A 24,996-nucleotide genomic window follows, 5' to 3' on the forward strand; every position below is an offset into this window, starting at 1 on the left:
TGCATTGTTTGTGAGGTATGCTCTGGGGAACTCACTAAGCTTCGTGCTTATAGGTTTGTTTATGGTTTCAGGTACTTCAAATCCCAAGGGCAAAGGCAAGGCGTGATGGCGCCGCGTGCACTCTCTCCAGGCGTTTTATGCGACACTCTGATGTTTGGAATAAAAGTTGTATTTGAATTATGTTTTGATAACAATTATAACTGAGTTTCTTAATGTATGGGAATATACTTGCTTATTCTAAAATGAAAAATTTTCTTTGAAAATTTGGGTTGTTGCACTTCGAGCTCTCCAGGCTTTCTTCTAGTGCTAGGAAGGTTCCCTAACCTTCAAGGGGTTTAGTGTAACTTAAGAGTGAGTATAGGGTGAAAGAGATTTGAAAATCATAAAAGAATCTGGCAGCCTTGCACCCCTTTTATAGGTGGCCGAAGCTTCAGGTTATGATGAGTGTAACTTTGGTATGCGAGGCGTACTTCTGTATGCTGAGCGTACCCTCGTACGTTGCACGGAGGAGCGGGGTGTATTTCAAACGTGTCAAGGATGTGTTAACCATGCGAAGGAGTAGATCGTGGCCGCTTCTGGACGAGGAAAATGTGATACCACTGGGCGTACAGATCTCGTACATTGGGCGTACTTTGGTACGCTTAGCGTACCCTTTCGTACGTTGGGCGTTCCTTCGTATAAGCCTCAAAGTGTGTGCCTCGAACTTCAAAAATTCATAACTTTCTCATACGAGCTTCATTTTCGACGTTCTTTATATCCACACGTAGTTAGGACCATGCTATACAACTCTTTGTTTAGACTCCGTCAGCTAATTTTGAATTTATTTTTAAAATTATATATTTTTAACAGGCCGCGACAGGAAAAATCCGTTAAAATTCATAACTCCTTCCTCCGACCTTCGTTTTTGTCTGTCTTTTTACCGTTGAACTACTATCGACGAGATTTTGATTCTCGTTTAGGTTGTGTTGTGTAAAAATCGCTCGATTTATAATACGAATTCTGGGTTGCACACTGTTATGCTAAATCTTAGAAAATTCATAACTTCCTCATACAAAGTCAGATTTAGACGTTCTTTTTATGCACGCTCTCGATTTAACATATGCTAGGACTTTCATTTAGATCTCCAAGCCTAAAAAGCACTTTATCATAAACTCACTTTTTACACCACACAACGTCGTGTCGGATCTGTTGCAAAATTTCGAGAAATCGTAACTTCTTCGTTATAACTCGAATTTCGGCGTTTTTTATATCTCCATAATCATTTTTATGACCACTACAACTTTCTTCATAGATATCGGATTTATCTAACATTTTGTTATTGATGTTTATTTTTATCCTTAATTTTTTATATCATCATAATTAAGTATAAAGCACATAAATTTACATAATACTCAAATAATTTATTTTTATTACTTCAAAACGAGTTACAAAGGTTGATCTAGACAATTATATCATCATCAATGCTTAGCCCAGAAATACATACATTACAGATTAAAATACGTTACAGATTAGAGGCAGTAACATGTTTCTAAACACTAATCTTCGTCTATATAGTTGATTGTTTTTTTTTTCTCTTACGTAAATAGGAACCTCTAGAATATAATGTCCAAGAAATAAATAATTTAATATACTACAAATTTAATTTGTATGTAAACCTATGTGATCACACATAAAAAGAGTTATAGCCATATAAAATAAATAATTTATTTATAAGTGATAAATTGATTATTTATCAACTAACATAAAATTGGTTATATATAATTTATTATGTTAAAGAAAAATAGATAAAAACGAGTTTATTTATTAAATAAATAAAATAGTTTATCTAATAATCCAATTACTTGAATAATAGTAACTAATTATATAGGTTAGATTACCTTACTAAATTAACACGAAGAACTTTCTTAAATCACGACGACTAATATAAGTATAGAAAACTCAGGTTAACCATTTATGATAAAAAAAATTCATAAAGAAACCTTACATGGTCCATCTTTTTCACTTCCTCTTCCTCCTCTTCCTCCCTCGTTGACGAATATGTAAAAGGTATTATCAAGATTTAAATCATTGTATCAAACATATAGCTAACATTCACTAACTTGAATACAAATAATAACTTTTGTGTTATATTCAATTGGTAAAGAGTATTATCAAAACTTAAATAATGACCACTTTATAAAAGTATAATGAAGGTGAGTCAACCACTTTTATGTTTAAGTCGTCATCATTCTCAATTTTAATTGTACTTCGATTCAAATCCAACTTTTAGATAATATGGAATCCCTACAATGAAAGAGCCACATATACTATGAGGCCAAAATAATCCTCATATGATTATTAAGACATTAAGATTAAGGAACTTCTAAATCATAAATTACCTTTCTTTGCATGTCATTTAATTGGGGACAAGCTCATTATGAATGCCCTTTGTTATGGCATTATTTGCAACAATGTTAGCATTGAGGCTTACTTGTCCCTCTTGTACTATAACTATCTTTCTCACTTACTTAAAACCTTTTTTTTTTATGTTGTCAAGTGATATTAAAGAGATTTACGGGGTGACAAAATAATGGGATGACGAAAATAAAGCATATCAGTATGCCTATTGTTAATACAAAAATAATAGGTTTTATAAACACCTTATACAATTATCAAGTTTTCTTTGGCAAAACCAACAACCAATTCATACCTATTTTTGTAAATAACAAACCCTTTTTAGCAAACAATAACAAATAATCGTGTTCTACTTACTCGATTTTCGTATGTATACGGATTCTAATGATGCATCAAAATGTATTTATTACTTCTGAGTCATCTATTTAGTTTTACCTAAGATAGTTTCATGTATATAGTTTTTTGCAATTAACACTTTTTAAGGATGATTTTATATAAATGGTTAATGAATTTTTTCTCATAAATAACATTTTTGTAACCGTTTCAATCAATTGATTGATTCTATTTAAACATGAATATTGTTTTGAGTTTGCAATTTGTCTTTTTTATAAATTAAAGATAACTTTTGATAAAAAAGAATAAAAAAAATAATTATTTTAAGTTTAAAAAAATCAATTATTTTAATAGCTTGAAATTAAAAAAATATAAAAAATAATTTTTTAGCAGACTGTAGATGTTTGGTCTAAATCTTCATTTGCATATATCAATATATGTTGTCCGTAGATCACAAATATTTTATCTTTTCAAAACAACACCTAACAAAACTTATTGAAGGATTGTGATTACCATGAAAGCGAATAAGTAATTTGGTGACTCTACGATATATTAAATGAATTTTTTTTATATATTATTTTGAATTTTGTTATATTTTCTACAATTTTGTATGGAACTTAAATATAACAAATTGGTCATATTGACTTGGTCGATATTTGATTTCGTCCTTTGTTTCTCTTAAGCCACTAGTTTATTCAAAAATTATTTGTTCTATTTTGTTAAGTTCAGTTTCATATATTAAAGGCTATCTAAAGATTGGGTTGGAAAATGACAAAAATTCATTTTTGGATGCTTCTTAAGCCAAGTGAAAGAAACTCCTCCATGTAATCTCAAACAATCTTTTAGAAACAACATTAAAATGATTTATCATAGAGGTTCTACCAAGGTTTCAGCATGATAGTATAGGCCTTTACACTTTACTCTAGTAATTGTAACGTTACAGGCCAACTTTCAAAACAATCCCACGAAATAAAAACTAAAATTTTTTAAAAAATCTTTCTTTTCACTTAACAAAAAAAATTCTGAACTGCATGAAACATTTTTGGTATTTACTAAAATGATTTGTGTCGAAACTGGTTGGGTTATTACGGAGGTTTGACTCACCAAAAATTTTCTACTTGTTCTATAATGTATAAGTATATTGAACATAATATTGAACTACAAAATTGAAATAATAAATTATTCTTATGCGTTGGAATAAAATAGAAGGTTATAAACGTCTAAATAATTTTTATATGTTTTTTTTTTATAAATTCACTTTTTATTTATTTGCCCTTTCAATGACAAATTACAATTCCAATCAATCTTCTTATATAAATGGATTGAAATGACGCAGCTTTACAAGAAAAAAGTAAAAACCATGAGTGAAGTGAAATAGAAAATAGTAAAGTTGGTAATTTTTTGTGATCCAGTAATTAGCATAGAGATCTCACCCGATTCTCAGAAAATCTAATGACTTGCAAGACAAGTCAACCAAAGCCGTCCTTAACTTCAGACACTACCCCCTACAAAATACCACTAAGCAAACGACATCCCTATACCCACCCAACCAAATCTAACAAGAGTAAAAAATAAATATAAATAGAAATACAAATAATAGGGATGGGTTTAATGTTTAACAAACAAAGACCAAAGAATCAATATCCAAATATGATCATATATATTTACTAAGAATAAGAATATGCAGTGGCGGACGCAGAAAGTTGTATATCAAATCGTTCAATTACATCTTAATATTTAAAGTTGTCACTGCAGTGACACAACTTTTTTTCGTCGGAATATAATAACATAAAAAAAAGTTAAAAGTACTAGTATATCAAATCGTTCAATTACATCTTAATATTTAAATTTGACATATATGTGTACATATTTTTTTTGAAAACGATCCATTACATTTTCGATCTTCACTTTCATAAGTGCTTCTTTTTCAACATAAGAAATCATGGCATCGTTCAAAAAATCATCACCTATTTTGTTACGCAAATCCGTCTTTAAAAACTTCATCGCTGAAAAACATCTTTTAACCGTTGCGGTTGCAACGGGTAAAACCAAAACCAACTTCAACAACCTATAAACCATAGGATAAGACCGATGTTTCCCCGTTTCCACCATCAAACGAGAAAGGTCGGAAATTTCTTACAAACTAGTGAACCGGTCATCTTTATGCAAAACGTGATAATATATTTCAAGTTCACCATCAAGTTGCATCATCTCCGCATCATCAAAATCTTTTGTGTATAATTCACTCAACTTTAACAACTTTGTTTTGTTAAATTTAGCAAATGAATCACAATGACTCAAAGCCCCCATGTATTCTAGTAATTGGGTGCTAAGTTCACTAAATCGGTCATCGAATTCTATAATTTACATATCTATGACGGTGTTGAAAATTTTAAGTTCAAAATGAAATTGATTAGTAACTTTAGTCTTACGGCCTCTTGATGTGACATAATTTTCCATCATCTCCACAATATTAATATCATGTTTTTGACAAAAAGAGAATACATTCGGTAAAAGTTTAGCAACCCCCGTGTTTTTTAAAGACTTCAATGCGTCCATTATCCTTCTAACCAAAGAAGCCGCTTCTAAAATATCTTGATCCTTTTTTTGAAGATGCTTTGACAATACGTTCGTAAGGTGTAAAATTTGATACATCAAATGTAAGTAAAACACGAAATCTAATGTCTTGAAATATTTTAAGAAACCAAATGCTTGATTTCGGTTACTTAAAGTGGATCCTTCCTCTTCGACATAAGCAAGAACATGACGAACCTCCGGAAATAAGTTCATCAAAGCAAATAATATTCAATTAAAATTCATAATAAGGAAGAAAAAATGTTATATTTACCTGAGACATACTCAAATTTTTACGGGTAAAAATGTCATATATGGCCGCTTTAAGAATCAAAGAGGATGTATCCTTCACGTGCACCACTCCAATGAATCTTTCCTTCACCACTCCACGTTTGTCGAAACACCTCAAAACTATGGCCATTTGTTCTTTTTTTGATACATCACTCGATTCATCAACCAATAAAGAAAACACATATTTACCAATTTCTTTGCAAATATCTAAAACTATCTCTGTTGAAAAGCATTCAACAATTTGCTTTTGAGTCCTTGGGCACGTCACTTGATTATTTTGAGGAGCATTTTCTAAGGTAACATTGTGAATGCCTTCATTATGGTCTCTCAAGAAAGATAATAACTCCAAGAAAAGCCCTCTATTAAGAGAGTCACTCGACTCATCATGACCCCAAAATGGTAAACCATTTTTCAATAAAAATTTACAACACCAAATTCAAACACCAAAATGAAGTTTATAATTACTCTCCTCAATCTTGGTTTGCTTCTTGAAGGCTGCACTAATAGATTGTTTTTCTTTCAATAAAAATTCACAATTTTCTTTTGCTTTGTAATGAAAACTATCAGTATCACCCATATGATCTCTCAATGATTGTCTTTTATTCCAACTATCAAAACCTTGTGAAACAAATGCATCTCTCCCATGTTGTTTTGCCACCATATCTCGGCATACATAGCAAAATTAACAAAATGCTTTGTTCTCTTTTATGCTATATTCTAACCAATCAAATTCATCAAACCACTTAACAACAAAGCGTCTTTCTTTTGAACCTATTTTCGTTGAGGGGAATATAAGACCCCTTGGTTGACAAGGTCCTTGAAGAAAATATGTCCTCCTTATTTCATCTCTTTGATTTGGATGGTAAGTTGTAATCTTTGGTCTTACACCCGGGTCTTTTGGAAGATCTTTCAATTCAACATTTGTAATTAGAGTAGTTGTACGTTGTGGATTTACGTTAGAAACCGAAGGGAATGATTGATTAGAAGGACATGGTCTTTTAGAGGATTCTCCAAAACTTAAATCATTGGAGCATGGTATTTTGGAGGATTCTCCAACACTTGATTTATTGATGCTTGTTCTTCTAAAAAAAACCCAATTTTATCCTAACAATTCAATATCAAACAAATAAGCCATTCAAGATTCCAAGTAATTTCAAGGTTAACAAATAACAACTAGTAATTTCAAGTAAACAAGTAATTTCAAGGTTAACAACTACTAATTTCATCTAAACAATAAGAAATTTCAACAAAAAAGCAACTAATTTGACTAATTTCATAAACCGAAAATTATCAATACTTACTTGTTTCATTGTATTTGTAGGATTTAAAGGAGTGCCAAGCCAAGCCAAACAAAATCGAATGGTTGAACACTTGAATGGTTGAAATCGATTGAAAGAAGCAAGTCCCAATGTCCGATTTCTTTTTCTTCGTCGACAGCCTTCACTTCACAATGCCGATTTTTTTTTTCAGTAATCTCGTTCTTCCAGGGGACTAGGCCAGCACTCCAATTTCTTTTCTTCAAAAAATGCCGATGGCATGCAATGTACCAAAGAATGATCAATTTTCATTTTATTTAATTCTTATGAAGGTAGCTAATACATAAGATCACATTTACCAATTGGCATTCAAAAAACTAAAATTTAGACAATATAACCATCCTTCTATAAAGAAACAAAAACATCTAGTCAATATCTTTTTCCTCCTCTTGTTCTTCATTACCCGATGTACTATACTCATAACTACCCTCGCTGTAGGAATACCATCCTTGTCGACATCATAAATTTCACCTTCTTCATCAATGTTGTTTTCATTATCTGAACCGCTGCTTGACATGTCGTGATCATCATAACTGTCTGTATCAGCTATAGTTGGTATATTGATTTTATTTGTTTCAACTTCATCTTCTTGGAAAGCAATGTCTTTCTGAGGATGAATTTCACATACATCAGTCCAACTACGAGGTTTAACTTTAAATACAACCCACCAGTCCGAGTTGTTTGTTTTCAAACTTCGGTAAGGAATGTAACACACCTGAGTGGCTTGCATGGCTAAAACAAAAGTCTCAAACTTGTTGTATTTTCTTTTGATGTTTATCTCAACCAAGTTATATTGTTTGTGAACCTTAACTCCTATGTTAGGTGTTGGATCGTATCAATTACATTTAAATAAAACTGTGGTTTTAATTGGCTAACCAGGGTACTCGACTTCTAAAATTTCCTCTACCTTACCGTAATAATCACTTCCTTGGCTACTAGCACACAATCCGCTATTGATTGTTGATTTGTTTATACCATGAGCTTCTGTGTGAAACTTGTAACCATTGACAAAGTCTACAATATATAATTTCACTATTTTGAATGATATTTCGGAAAGGTTAGATATATACTTGTTGTTTATCCGGATCCTATGTGCCTATATGAAAAATGGTAAAGCACATAATTAAAGTTAATTATAACCATAACAAAAAATAATAAAATTTTAAAAATATAAAATTAACACCCACATAGTTTTGAAACCATACTGCAAAGTTCTTCTCAACTTCAGTTGCAAGCTCATGTTTATCCATATCCTCAATAAGTTTATTTAAATCTTCTTCAAATATTGTCTATTACCATTTAAATAACATTTTTAAAGTTACTAGCTATGATTTAATAAACAAAATCATGCATGTAAATGTTATTCAGATCAATTACAAATGATTATTAATTATAATTAAAAGTGAAGTATATGTTACTTACCTGATATAATGTTTGATTTTATCCTCGTTAAGGAGTAAGTAAGTTTGGGCAGCATGAAATTCCTGATCAGACAACATTCTATTCCTGAATCTTCCATAATGACGACCAGGTTATAAAAATATATCTAAAATTTCATTGCTATCATCAGGTTGCTCATCTCCTCCTCCATCATCATTTCAAGGAAACTTTCTATTACGTGTGGGGATATCAGTCTAGAAATAATGAGAGCAAAATATTGCAGCTTTACGAAGCAAGTAAGCGTTAATAATGGACCCTTCCCCTCGAGCTTTATTTTTCACATATTTTTTCAACTGATTTAGATATCTATAGTAAAAAAGATTTAAATTAGCTTACGAAAATAACAACATACATTTTGATGTAACATACAAACCTTTCAAATGGATACATCCACTGATATTGGACGGGACCGACTATCTTCACTTCATATAACAAGTATACTGGTAAATGTTCCATGAGTTAAAAATATCAGAGACAAATATGGTCTCTAATTTACATAGACTTATTGGGATCTCCGCTTCAATACTTTCCATGTCTTTTATAGTGATTGATGTTGTTGTTAATGTTTTGAAGAAAAGACACAACTCTGTTAATGCTTCCCACATATGTTTTGGCAACATCTCACGAAATGTAATTGGCATCAATCTTTGCATTAAAACATGAAAATTGTGGCTTTTGATTCAGAACAGCTTACGCCGGGTTAAATCAACACACCTCCCCAAATTAGAAACATAACCATTGGGGAAACGCAATTTCTCCACCCATTCGCATATGGCTTTCTTTTGATTATTGTCTAGAGCATAGTACGCTCTATGATCATATTCGACTCCTCTTCTCTTCCTATAATAGAGTTTCAGATCTCTTCTCGCTGCTACATTGTCGTTCGTCTTCGCTTTGACATCCATTACAGTGTAAAGAATGTTCTCAAATATATTTTTCACAATATGCATAGCATCAAGATTACGTCTAATGAGGTTTTTTTGCAATATGGTAAATCCCAGAATATGCTTTTCTTTTTCCAACCATGATCGCCACATGCTTTGTTTACATCATCATCATTTAGTTCATTCACTTTTACCAAACCTAATTGTTCAATTTCCCTTAAAGTTTGTTCACCATTCTTACTTGGAGGAGAATCTTCTGTCACTTCACGATTCCCATCGAACTTATTTTTATCCTTTATATATGGGTGATTTAGCTGTAGAAATCTTCTATGGCCGTCAAACCATGACATCTTATTACCATTCTTTAGTCTGAATGCGTGTGTATGTTTCCCACAATGTGGACATGCTAGGTTAACTGGTATAGACCATCCTAGCAACATTGCATATGCTGAAAAATCGCTTATTATCTACATCAAAGCTGCTCGTAAATTGAAATTTTATTTTAAAGTATATCATATGTTACTACGCCTTCTTCTCATTACCGCTCCAATTCTGCAACTACTTGTTGCAAAAATACATATATTTGATGCTTAGGGATTGAAGGTCCTAGCACAAGTGTGGGAAAACACATGTAAGGCTCTTTCATGCACATAGAAGGTGGCAAATTATAAGGTGTTATAATAAAAAGCCGAGATGAATATTGTTTTCTAAATGCTCCATGTGGTGCAAACCAATCTATACTTAGGCCTTATCTAACATTACATATTTCTGATAGAAATGATGGATGAATTTTGTCAAAGTGCTCCAAGCTTCTGAATCGGATGGATGGCACATTACTCCAGCATCATGTCCACGATCCTCGAAGTGCTGTTACATGGAAGCGGTCGTGGCTTGTGAAGCATACAGTCTTTTCAACCTTGGAGTCAAATGAAAGTAATGGATTGTCTTATAGCATACGAGAGAACATCTGGCCAAATTTTTTGACCGTTTGTACATATCTGCATTGCAGAATTTGCACTGCTAAACATGTTTGTCTCCCCTCCAATATATCATACATCCAGACCTACAACAGTCAATCATCTCCATAGGCAAACCTAGTGCTTGTATTAAGTTTTTACTCTCGTATAAACTACCTACCATATTATTCTCCTCCATTAAAACATAAGTTATCAATTGGCAGATAGCATCATAACTTTTTTCAGGTATGCGGTATTCAAATTTTATATTCAATAGTCTAGATACACCAGACAGTTGTGTGACTTTTTTTACATCCAGACCACAACTCTTTTATCGATTGCCTCTAGCATATCAAAGAATATTTTATCTAGTGTATTTGGCTCCTCCTCAGGATTACTAGTATTAAATCAAGACCCATTGCATCTATGATAATTTCTCTATAAGTACATACACCTTCATTCAAATTTGTGTTTAAATCGTCCACCCCTACAGACATATTGTCATCATCAACGGATGTTTCTCCATGTTTATCCTAACCCCAATATTCCTTAACAAAACCTGACTTGTAAAAATGATGCTTTACAGTATCAGATTCTTTATATGGTGTGTTACGCCATTTGATGCATGGGTATTTGATTCTACCTTCGTCCATGAACCTTTGTTGAGTGGTAGCAAAGTCTATGAATTTTTTCACACCTTGTATAAAAATAGGCGATAGAATACCTTGATTATCTTTTCTTTCATACATCCACGTTCTATTGGTATTGTTCATGGTGTTAAATCTTTAAAATACATATTTAAATAACACAACACAATATTATGTTCATCAATGTTGCTTCGAATTACTAGATGATATTTGAAGCATATGTGTGTGTATATATATATATATATATATATATATATATATATATATATATGTATATATTAAAGGTGCCTTAAGAACAAATCGTTTAAAAAATTAATGACAGAATGATGAACCAATTTTCAAAGTTTTATCATTTGAATGGATGAATCACACTTTGATGATTTGATTATGGTGTAGAATATTAATGAGTGAACCTTTGACAACCATTGATTTCTATGTGGTGGATGGATGTGACATCCCCAGTTTCATGGTCACAAAATACCGATTTGTTTATGCTTCATTTCTAAAATCAGAATATACTTTTAAAGGAAAGTGTTGCGGAAATTTGTTCCCAGAAAAACTTGATAAATATGTTATCAAAACATTTCCGAAGAAATGTATTTTATTCATTTTAAAACTTTGGGATGTCAACGTCAATACATAAAGATAAGCATAAAAAGAACTTACATTCATTTACATTAGTGATCTACATCTCTTTAATATCTCAGTGTAGTGTAGCTTTTTTTCGAAACCTGTGATACAAATAAATAGTGTGGGTCAGGTTGGGAAACCTAGTGAGTACATATGGTTTTCAACCCACAATAATATAGTTATTATGTTTAAATATCAAACAATCAACCCAATTATCCATCCCCATTATCTTCTTTACTCTTAAGGATCTACAATAAGAATCATCTATCATTCACCTTTTCATTCCTAAGGATCCTTCTACAGAATAGGCACGAAGTCCCTCTTTGCCTACAGCGCAACTGCCAACGTTATCTATTAGGCGCAACTACCAATATTATCATTTAGGTGCAGCTGCCAGGATTATGACGTTCTCTATTAGCCGCAGCTGCCAATATTATCCTTTTACGCAGTTGCTAAGATGTTTAGAGTACATTGTAGTTTGAAAACATCTACAGGTTGTGGTGCAGCTACCAAAATTCATCTATATCATCTTTCAGACCTCATCATTTTTCTACCCATGTTCTACCCAACATATTTGTAGATATAAAATACATATATAGTTTTAGATCTGAAGAAAAGGTTCATATCTGAAAACAAGATACATCTATAGTCTAGATATGAAGAAAAATGGTTCATATCTAAAAACAAAATACATCTATAGCCTAGATCTGAAGAAAAAGATTTACATCTGAAAACAAAATACATCTACAGCCTAGATCTGAAGAAAAAGGTTTAGATCCGAGAACATAATACATATACGCTTTAGATCTGAAAAGAAAAAAGTTTAAATCTTTTATCTAGCAAAGATATCAAGTAAATCTATAACTTTCATTTAGACTCAGTCGGGTAGTTTTGAAATTATTTTAAAGTTATATTTTTAACAGGTGGGGACAGGAAAAGTTCGTTAAAAAATAAGAACTTCTTCATCCGACGTTCTTTTTCATGTGTCTTTTTATTTTTGAACTACTATCAATGAGATCTTCGATTCTCATTAGGCTGTGTCGGCTAAAAATCACTCGATCTATATTTCGAAATTCCTGGCTACATATTGTTATGCCAAATCTTAGAAAATCCATAGCTTTCTTGTATGAAGTTAGATCTGGACGTTCTTTTTATGCACACTCTCATTTTAATGTATACTACAACTTTCATTTACATTGCTAAGGCTAAAAAGCACTTTATCATAAATTCACATTTCACTTCTCACAGTGTGGTGCCAGTTCTGTCATGAAATTTCGAAAGGGCATAACTTCATCGTTATAACTCGGATTTTAGCGTTCTTTCTATCCCCAAAATCCATTTCACAACCACTACAACTTTTTTTCATAGGCATCGAACTTATCTAGCATTTTATTTTTGATGTTTATTTTTATTATATCTTTACAAACAAGTATATAATCACATAAAAGCACATAATTCACATAATATTCAAGTAATTCATCTTTATTACTTTAAAATAGGTTACAATGGTTGACCTAGACTAGTACATCAACACATCAATGTTTAGCCTCGAAACACGGGCATTAAAAATTCTCTCCCCATTAGAATGATTCCGTCTCGGAATCATGCATCAGCAAACAAATGTGGATAGTAACTCATCATGTCTCTCTCTATTTCACATGTGAGATTTGGCCCATTCGTTTATTTCCATCGCACAAGCACTAAGTCGACTATGTTGCGTTGCAACTTCTTAGTCTTACGGTCAACAATCGCCTCCGGTTCTTCAATTAGCCTCTTATTTTCATCCATCCTTAACTCAAAAATTAGAATTATTTCGGGAACTTCACCCGTGAACTTCCTCAAATAACACACATGGAAAGTGTTATGCATACCATCTAGTTCTTTTGGTAATTTAGCCTTGTAAGCTTGGTTCCCAATCTTCTGAAGAACTTTGAATGGTCCAATAAACTTTGGACTCAACTTTCCCGTTTTTCCGAATCTTATAAGTCTCTTCCACAATGAGACTTTATGCAAAACCGAATCTCCAATTTCGAATGTCATCGATCATATTTTCTTTTCGACATAACTCTTTTGGCGATCCCGAGCTACTAACATCCTTTCCCTAATCACCTTTAGCTTTTTAGTAGTTTGATGGACTATCTCGGGGCCCATAAACTGCTTTTCTCCAGCCTCAGGCCAACTAGATGACATACAATACATTTGTCCATACAAAGCCTGGTAAGGTGTCATCTTGATGCTTGAATGGTAACTATTGTTATAGGAAAACTCTACCATGGTTGGTGCTCATCTTAGTTACCTTGGAACTCTAGGGTACATGCTCTCAACATATCTTTAAGTGTTTGAATCGTTCTTTCACTCTAAGCATCGATCTGCGAATGGTAGGTTGTACATAAGCACAACTTCGTACCCAATTCCTCTTATAGACCCCTCCAAAACCTTGATGTGAAACGGCTATCACGGTCTGATACAATCGGTAAAGGAACACCGTGAAGTCTTACCACCTCCTTCACATAAGCATTTGCAAGCTCATCCATAGACCATCTTTCATTGGTTGCTATGAAGTGTGCACTTTTAGTGAAATGATCAACGACCACCCAAATCATGTCGTGACCGCCCTTCGTTCTGGGCAGTTTAGTGACAAAATCCATAGTGCTATCTTCCTATTTACCCATGGGTACAGGTAAAAGTTCTAAATCCCCATATGGTTTCTGATGTTGTGCCTTAACTCTCGCACAAGTTACACATTCGGCCACATACTTCGCAATATCGAGATTCATCATCGGCCACCGGTAGTAGGGTTTTAGATCCCTATACATCTTAGTGCTGTCGGAATGAATCAATTACATGGTCTTGTGAGCACCTTCCATAAGAAAATCTCTTACTTTGCCCATCTTTGAATACCTTCAATCCTTGATTATTTATACCGAACACCAATGTTTTTCCTAAACGTCCTTCTTTTTGGTCATTCATCCATAAATCTTCCTCCTGAGCTTTGTTGATGCTTTCCACAATCGTTGCGACAACCTCTATTTATTTTTTCGATTATCTTTCACTTCAATATTCTAGCATAAGCTAGATGCTACATCGAACTTGGTTCTTTGAACCACGTAACATACTCATCCTAGTCGAACTCAATTTGATATGACCACTAGGATCGGAATAACAATCATCTTCTTAGTCATTACCGAAATAATGGAAGCGACGGATGTAAACAACACATAATCATTTACTAGCTTCTTGGTAACCTTGTGACTTTCCTTGATCCAAGTGTGAGTCATGTGCTTCTGATAGTATAGGCCTCTACTACCATTTATACCAACTCATACTCGTCTCAAGTACTATCTCATAGTTTTCCAAGTCACTATTCGAGAATTTCACACAATCATTTAACACATCAGATTGATAAAATCAAGGTTTTATATTATCTCTTGAAACAATTACATAGATGTTCAAGTTCACCTAGATTATTCCTTCTATATTAGGCTATATCACATGATCCTATTTATACTAATACTCTATAGATCCTTCCGCTTAATTCCTTGAATCGTCACCTACTTCATCGAGGATCATCTGGAATGCTCTTGCCTTTGGCTTTGGTGGTGTATTTGGCTTTGTAACTCCTTCCCTCTTTGGGAAGTCTTGCTTGTAGTGCCCTTGTTCATTACATTCATAACACACCCTTTTATTGAATATACACTCATTGGCGTCATGACCATACTTCCCACACTTGAAACATGTCACCTCATTGCCACATTTTCTAGAGTGTTTCTTCTTGAACATATTGCACCATCTCACTTCAGCTTTTCCACCTTCGAACTTCTTCGAACCAGACCTCGAGAATTTTATGTTCTCGTTTGACCTTGATGATCCATCGAACTTCCTTTTCTCACCAAATTTAGTTCCCTCCATACCCTTTCTCTTAACTACGTCCCAACATTCTTGGCTACTCTAACGGCTGCCTTTAACGTGCTTGCTATTTTGACTGTTGGGCCAAATTCCGATGGTAATTCATTAGCAAATTTCTCTATCTTGGCGAGTTTAGTCGGCACTAGGTCTGGAAATAACTTCATCTTCCCGGTGAATGATGTAGCATAGTCATCAACGCTCATTCTCCCTTACTTCAAGTTCTGGAACTCATTGTTTAGATCGATCATAACTATCTAGGAACAGTACCGCATCTTCAACTGCTCCATGAATTCTTCCCAAGACATCTTCAAAGCTTCTCATCGTGGCATTGTATCTGCCACCAATTTCCACCAGCTCAAGACTCCGGTCTTCAGTTGTCGAGCCGCAAAGACGGTTTTCTGCTTGTTTCTACAGTTGCAGCTTTCAAATACCATCTCCATTTCGGAGATCCAGTCCATAATATCTACTTGCTTTGGGCTTCTGGAAAGAGTTGGTGGTTTGGCACCCAAGAAGTTCTTATACATACGTCCATCTCTATCGATTTCCCTCTAGGGGTCGTTCCTTCTTGCCGTTGGGGCTTCCACTTCACTGACAGTGCGGCTGTAATTCCCTTCCTCTGATTGTTCTTCATTTAGTTTTGGTTGTTCAGCAGGTGTAACACCCCGTTCTTTAAGTGTTCAATTATGAGTCCCTGAGATTTACGAGGAAAGGTAATTCTAGTCCCTTTCGAGAAATGAGTTTCATCCGAGAAGATTTCAAGCGGGTGTATGTGTTAGAAGTATTGGGCTTCTCGTCACCCTCGTATGAATGTCAAGTTATTTGAGAGTGCGTTTAGATTAGAGGAGTTGCGGTGCTTCGAAGTTGACCGTTGTTTATAGCTCTTTGTGTTATAAGTGTAAAAATGGTCCCATGCATGCATGCATGCTTTTGGTCTTGAAGTCTGGCTGGGTACGCCCAGCATAAGCTAGACGTACGCCCAGTGTAGAGGGGCGAATAGATACGGGTGGCCGGGTGAGTACGCCCAGCGTACCAGGGAGGTACGCCCAGCATACTCTCAGAAACTTCAAACCCTAATTTAGGGTCAGCCACTATATAAGGAACATGTTGGCTCACCCCTCAGCCTCCTTATGCTCATCTTCAACCTCAGTGAAACCCTAGATCTCGTATTCTCTCCATAATTGAGTGTGTTGACCTTGGAAAGCTCTTGTTGGCAAAAGAAAGGCTTGAAGGAGAAAATGGAAGTTGTCAAAGAAGAAGAACGTGTGGGGTTTGTAGATCTAAAGAAATACCACCCTTTGGAGCTTGTTTGAGGTATAAAGTTTCTTGCTTCACCTTCATATGGCATAGATCTATGTATTTTGAAGCTTTGTCTCCATTCTTGTCCCAAAAGTCCTCACCTTGTTGTATAGTTCGATTTGGTCAAGATTATCTGTCCTTTCAAACCTTTGGAGAGGTCTTGAGTGATAAAAATGAGGTCCCAAGGGCTGTAGTTATTCCATGTATGAGTTATATAGGTCTTAATGGATTAAGACCTTGGATTAAGAGCTTAAGGACGTCCCAAGTGATAAAGTCTGAGACTTTACGAATGCTAATCATATTTGACCTTTGGATCTGAAGTTTGGGCTTAAGAGCTTAAGGCATTAAGAGGTTAGAAAGACTTAATGGATCTCGCAGTTACGCCCCACGTAGCGGGCCAATGCCCTGTTTTCTTTTGGTGATCATTGCAGTACGCCCAGCATACCAAGGAGAGTACGCCCAGCGTACTCCTCCTATGGACTTTCATTTGGGCTTTTGAGTTTGGGCCATTTATGGGTTGTTGGTTATTGGGCCAAGTATGGGAAATTATGAATAAAGTATTTTGGGCCCAATTAATGTTATGGACATTGGATCTAGGCCCATTTGGTGAAGTGGGCCTAATTTGGTAAATTGGGCCAATGTTGGACTTTGTGTGGGATTTGGACTTTGGTCTTGGCCCGATAAGTGGAAGTATGTTTGACCTAATGCTTATGCTTGTTATGTTGGTTAGTTCGGGATTTGTGGTGAGTTGGCGGTTCGAGAGTCTGTTTCTTCAGTTCAGAGTATCGGCATTCGCGAGGTGAGTTATCCTCACTATATCAACAGGGTCTAAGGCACCAAGGCCGGCCCTTTATTGGATTGAGATTTGGATACTGTTGTTATGTTATTGCTTGGATATGTCTGCTTCTTGGTAGCTAAGATGGTATATGCTAGAGATCTGGTTAAGGTCGGTTTCCCGATATGTAGAGTGATGTTATGCTAGTGACCGGTTAGGTCGGTAACCTAGTTAGGGAAATGATATGTTATGTGATCTTCTTGATCGGGTTTTTGACTATGACTGTTATATGATTGTATGTTATGTGCACGAGGTTGTTTGGACTGGAGATGGGTTCAGGCGGGTCCTGCTTTGTGCTGTAGGCCAAGATACCCAGGGCGGACCGGTTGTTCCGAAGGCCCAGCGAGCGGTCCGGATAGGCTGTAGGCCTCACGAGGGCGGACCAGACGTGCCGAGGCTCGGAGAGTGGACCAGGATGACTGAAGGCCCGATGAGGGCGGACCAGTCATACTGTAGACTCAGAGAGTGGACCAAGTGGGTTGAAGGCCCGGTGCAGGCGGACCAACCACACTGTAGACTCGCAGGACATGACTAGACTTGGAGGGTGGACCCGGTGGACTGAAGGCCCGATACGGCAGACCAGTCACACAGTAGACCCGATATGCATGGCTGGTCTATGAACTGTTATGTTATGTATGATATATGTGTTATGGGCTGGAAGGCAATATGTTATGGGCCGGAAGGCAATATGTTTTGGACCGGAAGGTCGTAGCCTGGAAGGGCGTATATGTGGTTGGTATATTGGGGGTATCTTACTAAGCTTTCGGGCTTACAGTTGTGGTTTAATGTTTTTCAGGTTCTTCAGGAGACCATGGCAAGGCAAAGGCGTGATCGTACCGCTCCTCGCGCTTATGTTTTATGATATGGACCTGGGAATACTCTGATAATAAATGTATTGAAAACCTTTTTGTAATAACGTTATTAAAATGGATTGTTTTGAAAAGTTTAAATTATGTTGAAATTTTTGGTCGTTACAAGTTGGTATCAGAGCCTTGGTTTGAGTGAATTGGAGGAACACTCGTGTGACTCCAGTCTCAAATCGAGGAGGGTTTTAAAAGGAGAAATTAAAATGGTTTTCAAATTAAGTAAAAGGAGGATGTGGAGGTACGATCAGCCAGAGCCAGTAAGTAACCCCAAAATACCATACATGATATTTGTTTTATTGAGCTTTGATAGAAAAACATGCTAGAGTTAGGCTAGGGATCTTCAGGATTTCATGATAATGTTGCCTGTGTTATGATGCCTGCTAGCCTAGGGTTCTCCTCTGTATGAGATTTCCAGTGTTCCTCTAGGAGTGAGGATCGAGCGCTTGCTATGTATATTTGTCGCTAGGGTGTTGTGGTGGTACTTCATACAAGTATGGTTAGGTGTGGAAGGTAGTATGGGCCCGTACTACTGAAAGCAAAGGACCCATATGGGTATCAGGAAACCATGACCTCTAGGGTTGGGTTGAGGGTTGGTTCCGGGGATAGTGGGAAGTGTTTGAGGTTTTTTGGTTTATTTTTAGTATGGAGATTCGAGGCATGCTGGGAGTGGATCCTGTTCAAGATCGGGTGCAGGAGAGGGAATTCCGGACGAGTCAGTACCGCCCGAGGTTATCGGTCAGATGAGTACATGCGATTTGGATGCGAGGATTCGTGAGATCCTGCATGATGAGGTTGCTGCATTGTTCTGGGCCGAGCTGCCGGCACTGTTTGGGTCGATCAAGACCGCCATGGTGTAGTATTTTGATGAGCGCTATGTGGCTCTCACGGAGACGGCTACCGCGGCGGCTACAGCGGCTGTAGTAGCGGCAGGGGGAGGAGCTAGTAGAGGATTCAGTATCGGGACTTCGATAATACGAAGCCCCCCACCTTTGATGGAGTTCAGGATCCGATCGTTGCTATGAGATGGTTATCAGACGTGGAGGGGTGTTTCTTCACGTGTTCATGCCCTGCTGATCAAAGGGTGAGGTGTGCTCTAAACCTGTTAAGGCTCGGGGCAAAGGATTGGTGGAGATTGACCAAGGGGTCATATTCGGATGCACAGAAGGTTGCGATTTCATGGGATCAGTTCAAAGAGATGTTCAACACTCATTATGTTCGGCAGGTCGAGAGGGAGAGGTTGGCTCAAGAGTTCCTTGAGTTGAAGCAGGATTCAGAGTCGGTGATGGAAATCACCAGGATGTTTACTGAGAGGGCGATGTTTTGCCCTGAGTTCGCTTCGGAGCAGGCTCAGATGTCCCAATATCTGAGTATGCTAAAGAGAGACATCAGACAGTTTGTGTCTGCGTAGTAGTGCGAGACCTTTTTGGAGTTGCAGGAGGCCGCTAGGCGGCGTGAGTTAGAGATTGAGTTGCAGTTGCGTGAGCTGAGGCAAGTTGCGGTTCAGTCGCAACCAGTGGTGAAATGGTCTAAGACCGTTGATTCCAGGATGGGAGATCAGGGCAGCCACGTTTGTGGAAAGTGTGGGAGAGGTCACATCGAAGTTTGTCGGTCCAGTGGTGCATGTTGCAAGTGCGGAAGGGAGGGGCACTATGCGAGGGATTACCGGCAGTCAGTGCCGGTTCGGGATTTGAGGATTTGTTATCATTGTCATCAGGTTGGGCATTTGAGGGTCAACTGCCCACAGCTTGTTGCAGGACCGGTGCAGGCTCCAGCACCGGTTACTTTGAGGATCACAAGTGGAGGTCAGAGTGGAGCGGAGCCCCCAAGGGCTTAGGGTCGTGCTTTTTAGCTTGCAGCGGAGGAGGTTAGAACAGTGACGGATGCAGCTGCGGGTATGTTTCTTTCTCGTTATCTTGTTTATTTATGATTATGGTGGAGTATCGTTTATCTGCTGGTCTTGTTGTGTGGGTTTCTTCGTTTTGGTATCCGTTGTTCCTTGAAGGTTGGTTTGGTTATGGGTTAGTGTTTCGGGTTTTCGTTGGTTATCTTTTGTGAGGATCATTGGTGGATTCGGCGTTGGTTTGAATGCCGGGTAGCGTCTACAGTCTGAGGAGTGGATAATTGAAGATTGGGTTTCTTTCGGACGAGTTGATCAGTGTGGGAATGTGTTTTTGCAAAGGCTGCTAGTTCTAGTGGGAATCAATTCCTGTGTAAGTGTTGGGTTTTGTGCAAGGTTATTTTGGGAGGTCGGTGATAGCAACCGGTGGTTGATATTTAGTGCCCTAAGTGGGGGAGAATTGGAAATTCTCCGGATGATCAATAGGCTTGAGAGATTGTTTAGCTGCTTGGGTTCGGCGGTATTTCTTTCAGCCGAGAGCAGTCTGGTATGGGTGAGTAGCAGGCGTGCGGGAAGGAATACAGACCTATGGCTTTGATTGTGAAGGGTCTGGGATCAGGCTGGGATCGGGTATGTATGGCGGATATCGAGCTCGTAACCCCTTGGGGGGTGGGGGGGCTAGAACAGAATGCGTGGGAGGATTTCCCAGAGAGATAACTAGGAATGATGAATGCTAGTTGAGCGGTCCGGATAGACTGAAGGCCGGTAGGCGTACCAGTCAGGCCGAAGGATCGGGGAACAGTCCAGTCAGACTGAAGGCCCTGGAGGGCGGTCCAGATTGGCTGAAGGTTTTGAGAGTGGTCCAGATTGACTGAAGGCCTGGTGAGGTGGCCCAGTGATGCTGAAGACTCTGCAGGTATTATCGAATCAGTTCGAGGAAGTGGGTTGGTTATGTTGTGATGTGTTAGCAATAGAAGGTCTGGCCCCGAGTATTGATTGTGATTAGTGGAGTTGGTGCATGGACTCGAGAGTCCTTGCGAGCAGGTTTAGGACATGTGTGTTGCATGGATAGCGGTCATGCTAAGGGAATGTAAATCCACGGAAGTGGAAGTAGCAGCACATGGTTATGATAGGAGTGGTCCAATTGTGGTCATTGAGCAGCGAGATTACGGAAGTGGTATGGAGCACATCTGGGTTGGATGGTTGCTGAGGCTCGGCAGGAATGCATGGATGGAATTTCAGAATTCCAGATAGATTTGTTTATGTGGTGAGAAACCATACGGAAGGATGTTCGGAAGTGTCATCAGTGTATCGGAGTTTTCCTAGCCCAAGGAAATTAGAGACAGTTTGGTGTGGTTATGAGATTGCGGTGGAGAACTCATAGGAGTTTCTCTAGGGCTGAAGCTTGTGTCAACCTGTCAGCGAGAAAGATAAAATCGGGTTTCGGATTTCGATGGTTGAGTCTGGGTTAGCCTGGTTCGGTGAATGCCAGGCGGTGCATTGTAGGAATAGTTGTGGAGTGGAGTTGTCGCAGGCTTCAAGGACGAAGCCTAATTTAAGTGGGGGAGAATTGTAACACCCCGTTCTTTAAGTGTTCAATTATAAGTCCCTGATATTTAAGAGGAAAGGTAATTCTAGTCCCTTTCGAGAAATGAGTTTCATCCGAGAAGATTTCGGGCGGGTGTATATGTTAGAAGTATTGGGCTTCTCGTCACCCTCGTATGAATGTAAAGTTGTTTGAGAGTGGATTTAGATTAGAGGAGTGGCGGTGCTTCGAAGTTGACCGTTGTTTATAGCTATTTGTGGTATAAGTGGAAAAATGGTCCCATGCATGCATGCTTTTGGTCTTGAAGTCTGGCTGGGTACGCCCAACGTAAGCTGGACGTATGCCCAGTGTAGAGGGGTGAATAGATGCGGGTGGTCGGGTGAGTACGCCCTGCGTACCAGGGAGGTATGCCCAACATACTCTCAGAAACTTCAAACCCAAATTTAGGATCAGCCACTATATAAGGAACATGTTAGCTCACCCCTCAACCTCCTTATGCTCATCTTCAACCTCAGTGAAACCCTAGATCTCGTATTCTCTCCGTAACTGAGTGCGTTGACCTTGGAAAGCTCTTGTTGGCAAAAGAAAGGCTTGAAGGAGAAAAGGGAAGTTGTCAAAGAAGAAGAAGAACGTGTGGGGCTTGTAGATCAGAAGAAATACCACCCTTTGGAGCTTGTTTGAGGTATAAAGTTTCTTGCTTGACCTTCATATGGCATAAATCTATGTATTTTGAAGCTTTGTCTCTATTCTTATCCCAAAAGTCCTTACCTTGTTGTATGGTTCGATTTGGTCAAGATTATCTGTCCTTTCAGACCTTTGGAGAGGTCTTGAGTGATAAAAATTAGGTCCCAAGGGCTGTAGTTATTCCATGTATGAGTTATATAGGTCTTAATGGATTAAGACCTTGGATTAAGAGCTTAAGGACGTCCCAAGTGATAAAGTCTGAGACTTTACGAATTCTAATCATATTTGACCTTTGGATCTGAAGTTTGGGCTTAAGAGCTTAAGCCATTAAGAGGTTAGAAAGACTTAATGGATCTCACAGTTAAGCCCCGCGTAACCTTCGAGTACGCCCCGCGTAGCGGGCCAATGCCCCGTTTTCTTTTGGTGATCATTGCAGTACGCCCAGCGTACGAAGGAGAGTACGCCCAGCGTACTCCTCCTATGGACTTTCATTTGGGCTTTTGAGTTTGGGCCATTTATGGGTTGTTGGTTATTGGGCCAAGTCTGGGAAATTATGAATAAAATATTTCGGGCCCAATTAATGTTATGGACATTGGATCTAGGCCCATTTGGTGAAGTGGGCCCAATTTGGTAAATTGGGCCAATGTTGGACTTTGTGTGGGATTTGGACTTTGGTCTTGGCCCGATAAGTGGAAGTATGTTTGACCTAATGCTTATGCTTGTTATGTTGGTTAGTTCGGGATTTGTGGTGAGTTGGCGGTTCGAGAGTCTGTTTCTTCAGTTCAGAGTATCGGCATTCGCGAGGTGACTTATCGTCACTATATCGACAGGGTCTAAGGCACCAAGTCCGACCCTTTTTGGATTGAGATTTGGATACTGTTGTTATGTTATTACTTGGATATGTCTGCTTCCTGGTAGCTAGGATGGTATATGCTAGAGATCTAGTTAAGGTTGGTTTCCCAATATGTAGAGTGATGCTATGCTAGTGACCGGTTAGGTCGGTAACCTGGTTAGGGAAATGATATGTTATGTGATCTGCTTGATCGGTTTGTTGACTATGACTGTTATATGATTGTATGTTATGTGCACGAGGTTGTTTGGACTGGAGATGGGTTCAGGCGGGTCCTGCTTTGTGTTGTAGGCCAAGATACCCAGGGTGGACCGGTTGTTCCGAAGGCCCAACGAGCGGTCCGGATAGGCTGTAGGCCCCACGAGGGCGGACCAGACATGCCGAGGCTCGGAGAGTGGACCAGGACAGCTGAAGGCCCGATGAGGGCGGACCAGTCATACTGTAGACTCAGAGAGTGGACCAGGTGGGTTGAAGGCCCGGTGCAGGCGGACCAACCACACTGTAGACTCGAAGGACATGACTAGACTTGGAGGGTGGACCCGGTGGACTGAAGGCCCGATACGGCAGACCAGTCACACAGTAGACCCGATATGCATGGCTGTTCTATGTCCTGTTATGTTATGTATGCTATATGTGTTATGGGCCGGAATGCAATATGTTTTGGACCGGAAGGTCGTAGCCTGGAAGGGCATATATGTGGTTGGTATATTGGGGGTATCTCATTAAGCTTTCGGGCTTACAGTTGTGGTTTAATGTTTTTCAGGTTCTTCAGGAGACCGTGGCAAGGCAAAGGTGTGATCGTACCGCTCCTCGCGCTTATGTTTTATGATATGGACCTGGGAATACTCTGATAATAAATGTATTGAAAACCTTTTTGTAATAACGTTATTAAAATGGATTGTTTTGAAAAGTTTAAATTATGTTGAAATTTTTGGTCGTTACAACAAGCATCAAAGGTTTATCCCTGTTATTCAGCAACAGTTGCCTCATTTCTAGCCATCATAGCCCAAATCATGGCTTATACTCCAGCCATCGTGATTAGCTATGATGCAGCTTCTACTTTCGGCACCTGCTCTATCCCTTGGGGATGAGGCTGCTAATTTTTGTCTCCATTTTTGTTTTCGAGTCCACTTTGGGTTCTCACCATGTTGATCTAGACACCAAGGTAGGTGAATTTAGATCTTTATTTATGATAGAAGTTTAAATCTCCCTTATTAATCCGAAAAGTTACATGCTAGTTCTAATATCGTAATCGAATGCTTAGAATCCTAAACACGTAAGGTTTCCAGATCCTTTTGACAATAGACCAAATAATAGCATATACGAAAAACATAAAGCATTTAGCACATAAAAGCATTTTAGACATCTTTCCTAAAAAATGAGTTAGTACCCGTGTCTATTCAGGTGTACTACCTAGAATATACTAGAAACAATCCTAATGATCATTGTTTAACATTCTACGTTTAAGTCAAGAAATTTTCCAAAAATTCATGGTTAGCTTAAACTAATGCTCTGATACGAACTGTGTCATCCCAGTTTTCACAGCCAAAACATACTGATTTGTTTATGCTTCATTTCTAAAATCAGAGCATACTTTTAAAGGAAAGTGTTGCAGAATTTTGTTCCCAGAAAACCATTGTAAATAAGTTATCAATTCATTTCCGAAGAAATCTATGTTATTCATTTTAAAACTTTGGGATGTCAACGTCAA

At 37.9% G+C, this 24,996-nt stretch overlaps 1 protein-coding gene across 1 annotated transcript; it reads right to left on the reverse strand.

Moving 5' to 3' along the window:
- Nucleotides 1-4,526: 4,526 nt before the first annotated feature.
- LOC145040782 (uncharacterized) lies at nt 4,527-6,253 on the reverse strand. Its single transcript, XM_078988678.1, has 6 exons — nt 6,058-6,253; nt 5,576-5,811; nt 5,160-5,499; nt 4,880-5,084; nt 4,621-4,795; nt 4,527-4,535 (listed from the first exon to the last, which is right to left on the reverse strand). Exons 1-6 carry the CDS (start codon nt 6,251-6,253, stop codon nt 4,527-4,529), a joined length of 1,161 nt encoding a protein of 386 aa, XP_078844804.1.
- Between the last annotated feature and the right edge of the window lie 18,743 nt (nt 6,254-24,996).

The sequence above is a fragment of the Lactuca saligna genome, chromosome 4 (genome assembly GCF_052625555.1).
Source record: "Lactuca saligna cultivar CGN05327 chromosome 4, ASM5262555v1, whole genome shotgun sequence".
NCBI classification, from domain to species: Eukaryota; Viridiplantae; Streptophyta; class Magnoliopsida; order Asterales; family Asteraceae; genus Lactuca; species Lactuca saligna.

Bases quoted from the DNA above. Each gene is read 5' to 3' on its own strand.
- LOC145040782 (XM_078988678.1), bottom strand. From the start codon at position 6,253: ATGGTGGCAAAACAACATGGGAGAGATGCATTTGTTTCACAAGGTTTT. The intron at 5,085-5,159 runs GTAAGACTAAAG...TGTAAATTATAG, and splicing joins TTATGTCACATCAAGAGGCC to AATTCGATGACCGATTTAGT. The intron at 4,796-4,879 runs GTTCACTAGTTT...TATGGTTTATAG, and splicing joins GTTTTGCATAAAGATGACCG to GTTGTTGAAGTTGGTTTTGG.